The sequence below is a fragment of the Asparagus officinalis genome, unplaced genomic scaffold (assembly GCF_001876935.1).
Source record: "Asparagus officinalis unplaced genomic scaffold, Aspof.V1 AsparagusV1_Un897, whole genome shotgun sequence".
Lineage (NCBI taxonomy): Eukaryota > Viridiplantae > Streptophyta > Magnoliopsida > Asparagales > Asparagaceae > Asparagus > Asparagus officinalis.
In genome coordinates this window covers 4,253-9,526 of record NW_017973156.1, presented here as the reverse complement: position 1 = coordinate 9,526, position 5,274 = coordinate 4,253, and the positions used below count along the sequence as shown (strand labels likewise).

At 36.9% G+C, this 5,274-nt stretch overlaps 1 protein-coding gene across 1 annotated transcript; it reads right to left on the bottom strand.

Annotated features, from left to right (window-relative positions):
- Positions 1 to 372: 372 nt before the first annotated feature.
- On the bottom strand, positions 373 to 3,832 carry LOC109828248. Its single transcript, XM_020395277.1, has 2 exons — positions 1,256 to 3,832; positions 373 to 828 (listed from the first exon to the last, which is right to left on the bottom strand). The coding sequence occupies exon 1, from the start codon at positions 3,677 to 3,679 to the stop codon at positions 1,256 to 1,258; it is 2,424 nt and encodes an 807-aa protein (XP_020250866.1). The 5' UTR covers positions 3,680 to 3,832; the 3' UTR covers positions 373 to 828.
- Positions 3,833 to 5,274: the final 1,442 nt, after the last annotated feature.

Sequence of the window (5,274 nt, the reverse complement as noted above, 5' to 3'; positions counted from 1 at the left end):
AAGAAGACTCTACTTTCGTTAGCCGTTGATAACGTTGCCAGCGGCAGCAAGGCCTTTTCAATAATGTGAACTCGAACCAATCTTTTTCATTTTCAATAATGTGATCTCGAACCAATCTTGCTCTTCTTCTAACAATGTATTTGGGTCTCCTCATCAAATTATGGCAATAAAAATAATGGAATCTTGTATGATATAAAACGTGCCATAAAAAAGCTCATGTTTCAGCCAGCAGTTTCACGAACAAAAATTACTACAAGGAAATTTGTCATAGCACAAATAAAAAATGTATCCACTGATCAATTAAAACAAATTCCCTCAATCCATCTGTTTGCAATTTGGATTAAAATGTTGAAATCATTAGAATCATTTATCTATGTTGGAGTTTCCAAATGTTGAACTTAAAAGTACATTAATTCCTTAGTATACACTGTTACCATTAAGTTGCATTAAAAAGGAAAAATGGTTGAAAATCTTCCACATGATAAACAAAACAACCGTTATGTTATTGCTAGGAAAACTACATAATATTCGCAAGTCCAAAAAATGTTCACCAAAAGGGCACAAGAAACTTTCTTTTGCTTGGATTGTGCCTCAGCTACGTGCTATAATTAGACCCATATAAGCATTTGAAAGGCAGAAGAGGAGAATTTAACATTCACAACTACCTGAGCCCAGAGGGTTGATAAATCATCAAGGAATTGCTCACTCTTCCATAGCATCATTCTCCAAACCCAAGTGATCTTAGTTGATAAAATCTCCGATCAATATGCATCAACATGTTGCCATTCAACAATTACGAAAACGTCCATAAATAAAAACTCGAACATTCTGTATTACAGTGGAGTACCAGAAAGGAATGAGGTTAAACTTTTTAGGTGTAAATATAAAGGTAGCAGTAGCATAAAATCTCATATTTGAACTAGTAATTTCATGAACAAAAATGACAGGAAGGCAATTTATCATATCACAAATACAAAGTTTATCTACTGATCAGTTAAAACAATTTTCCTCAATCCATTTGTTAGAAATTAGACTTCAAAAGGTGAAATCATTAGAAATCTGTGTGTATGTTGGAGTTTCAAAATGTCTACTTAAAGGACATTACTTAATATACACAGTTAAAAATAAGTTGTATTAAAAAGGGGAAATGGTTGAAAATCTTCCACGTGATTAATGAAATAACCATTAGAAAACTTCATCATATGTTATTGCTATGAAAACTACATAATATTCACAAGTACATATAAATGTTCACCTAAGGGGCACAATAAACTTTCTTTAGCTTGGATTGTCTCTCAGCTACGGACTCCCAATATCTTATTTGCACCTGAATAGAAGCTATCTCTTCCTTGAGCCGGCTGATCTTCATGTCACGTTCCAATTCTTTCTTCTTTGCTGAATCACTCTCTTCTATCTCTTTCGTTGCACACATTGGTTCACACTCTACAGCTTTCTTCGTCAACTCTTCTGTTGTGCCATTAGATCCAGGCTGTAATTCTTTGTTACTTGCTGGATCCCTTTCATCTATCACTTCTACGTCATTTGCTTCGCATCTGGATTCAAACTCCAATTCTCTCACCCTCACCTGATCCTTCTCTTCTATCTTCTTCATCTCTTCGGTTTTGTCTATTGATTCTAAATTCCTCTCTTGAGTTTCTTCTATCACTTCTATCTCTTTCATTCCTCGCATTGATTCACATTCTAAAGATTTATTCCTTGCAACTTCTGATTTGCCAATGGATTCAAGTTCCAGCTCTTTAGTACTCGTTAGATTCCTCTCTTTTTTCTTCTTCGTCTCTTCAGTTTTGCCTTCTGATTCTTGCTCCAAATCTCTCTTCTTTGCTGGAACCTTCTCTTCTGTTTCTTCTGTCTCTTCTCTCTTACGCTTTAGCTCATGATTCGACTCTTCTCTTTGGCATTTTTCTTCAGGTTTCTCTGATACTAGCAAATGATGATTGAATTCAACAGCATTTGCTTTCAAAGAACATTTCATTGTTTCATTCTCACTGGCATTTAATATCACAGTCTGGGACTCTTCTTCCAATTGTTTCTCTTTCTCTTCTTTCAATGTATCTGTTTCTGCCTGTTCATTATGAAGTTCCCCCTCATTTGTTTCCTCAATAGCTCCTGTAACTCCCTCTTTAAAGACAGAATCAGGTCTAAGGTCTTCCTTCTGTTGTTTCTCAATCCCTAATTCAACTTTGCTTCTGAGATCCAAATTTTTCTTCATTGTTTCTGAATTTTCCAAAGCACCATGAACTTCACCAGGTCTAAGAGCAGGAGAAGTCGAGAGCTCAGTTTCATTGCAACCTTGCACTTTCTTCATTTGGTCACTAGACAAATCTTGCGCTTGCTTTCTCTTCATATTCTTCTTCTTCATGTTCCTCCACCAAGTTGAGTACTCAACAGTGACATCCGCACTAAAAAACCCTGGAGACACATAAAACTTGACATTCTTCGAACTTATATCATAGGTTTTCCAAGCAGCCTCCCATGAATCATTCACACGCGGAACAAATTTGGGTATATCTTGATCCAAACCAAACTGCATTGCCACCCGATGAGGCTGATACTGTTCGATACAGTCTAACCCTACCAATGCACATGCCCTCAAACACTTAGCAAATGACAGCAAATCTTCATCATGAGTTTCGCAGCTAAAGTACCATCTACCCTCATGCTTCAATTCATCCACATAAGGCCTCCATTGAAACTCATCGGGGGACTCGAGAACCTCCATCGCTGATGAAAAATCCATCGCTTTTCCTGACATGCTCCATCTCGAAGCTCTCGGGGTATCAGGACTCATTAAACTTTTCAAATTTGGCCTTAGAGGCAAAAACCTCTCCCACAGCCACAACTGAACTATATTCATCGGCGCGCATATAGGAATCGGAGTTTTAAATTTTTTACAAAGATATTCTTTCACTTTTCCTAAGTCTCGGTATATAACAGCGAGCACCGCAGGAGCCATCGCAATCCTAGTTCCTATAGCCAATCTGACCGCAACCTGAAACACGCATTTTCTGATTGATTTCTCGTTGGCAGCAATCAGCACGAATCTCGACAACCACATGGACAAAAACGCAATGTGCTCTGTTTCGTCCCCGTTGCCTCTTCCAAGATAACGCTTCATCCATTGAAATTGCTCACCTTTAAGGTGTTTTCGCTTGAAATTGTTCAATTCTACTTCCATTTTATTCACCATGTACCCAATTACACCTCCTACGGGCTCATTAACTCTAACGGGTTCGCCGAGCACTGAAAAACCTCCAAGAGTCATGACGTCTTCAAGTGTTATAGTGGCTTCAGCCCAAGGGAAAACAAAGGTATTGGTTTGTTTGGACCAGTATCTACAAACCCCCAAAAGGGAAGGAGTATCTCTTCTAAGCTTGAACTTGGAGGCCATGATCGCATCAAAGATGCCAGCTTTTTGCCAGATATAGGAGTATTTGGGGCTGAGCTTGTCGACCCATTGGTCCCACTGGGGTTGGGGGTCGGCCCACCATCGGAAGTGAGGGTACTTGGGATCGTCTGCGACGCTGTGTCGACGGAGGGGGGAGGTTGAGGAGGTGGGGTTGAGGAACAGACCTTTGCGCTTGATGGGTTGTTGATTGCCCTTGAAGTTGACCAGCTCTGCTCTCCTTTCTTCAACGAGAGGGTAGGCTAAAGGAGCCATCGTGTTTGAGGAGAGAAGATGAAGTTGAGAATTGAGAGAGAGACAACGAGGGTTTTTTTTTAATTTTTGGTGTTTTTGGTAGTCGGAGTCGGAGGAGGATTTGGAGATCTCGTTGGAATCGGAGGGAATTGTTCCTATTGATGTTTTAGTGAGTCATTTATTGCCTGATTTTAGCAATTATGAACCCATTCTTTTTTTAATCTTTTGTACGTTTTCTATTTGGGGAAAGAAGCTGAATAACTGATTTGTATCGGACGGTTCTAAACATTTATATCCATAACTAACTAGGGGTGGGATGGGAATGAACCAAATAATTAACAAATAGTTTGATAATTGCTCAAACAACTATTCGCTCATATTCGATTCGGTGGTTCATTTACCACTAAACAAATATTTTTTAGTATTCGAGTTTACTAACGTATAGAATTTAACCATATTTATATTCGATTCGTTTGTCTATTAAATATTCATTTGAATTTTGATCACAACTTATTATTTGTATTATTGGACATGTAATGTCATATTTTTAACCCACTAATCATTTCTACTTAAATTTTATACACTGATTTTAAGACTTAAATAATCTTAAATTTGTTTTCTAATAAAAATTTTGATTTAAATATATATACATCATATATTATAAAAGAATAATTTTTATTTATAAATTCTAATACTATTTGAACAAATTCTTTAGTAGAATAAATATACTTTGATATTCAATAAGTACTCATGAATATTTATCAAATACCAAATATTCAAGTTCGTATTCGAAAAACTAGATATATGAATATTAAAGTCCGTATTCGAAATTGATAATTTTAAACAAATACAAATACGAACACATTAGTCTTCGATTTGATCGTTTACCACCCCTATCCATAACTGTTCAGAGCAAACCACCGACGCAATTAAAAATCAGTATAATATATCTAATAGGATCTAGCCAACTTGAGCAAACCACCGCGCAATTAAAAATCAGTATAATATATCTAATAGGATCTCGCCAACTTAATAAACTACCTATGTGTAGTACTGCAACTCCTACGATAATTTAATTTTGGGCTTTTTGTCTTTAGGTCCAATAGTTTACCTCCCTTTATTTTTAAACCCAAGTAGTATTAGTTGTATCTCTAAGCCCAAATTTCTTTTGTATTTGTCTTTGTAGAAACTGAAAACAGTAAATAGACACAGGATTTAACGAGGTTCAGCACCAATTTGGTGCCTACATCCTCCACACCTACACACACCCTTTTTCTATTATTTTTCAGTAGTTTGTTACAGAGACGAGAGGAGAATTTATAGGGAGATGAGAGAGATTTGTTTCCTATTACAATTATCTAAACAAGGAATATAATAACTCTGATTACAAAAGAGATTTCCCAGCTGTTGCCTTCCTTATTTGAAGATATGGTCCAGATAGGCAACGATATGGACCACTATTTATTTCAACACCCGACCTCAAGTTGGTAGGTAGACATCTACCATACCCAACTTGGCAATCGATTCTTCAAAGAACTTAGTTGACACCGCCTTTGTCAACATGTCTGCCAGCTGTTGTTCTGATCTCACAAATGGAAACGAGATGATCTTTTCTT

Coding starts and splice junctions, on each gene's coding strand:
- LOC109828248 (XM_020395277.1), bottom strand. CDS start 3,679: ATGGCTCCTTTAGCCTACCCTCTCGTTGAAGAAAGGAGAGCAGAGCTG.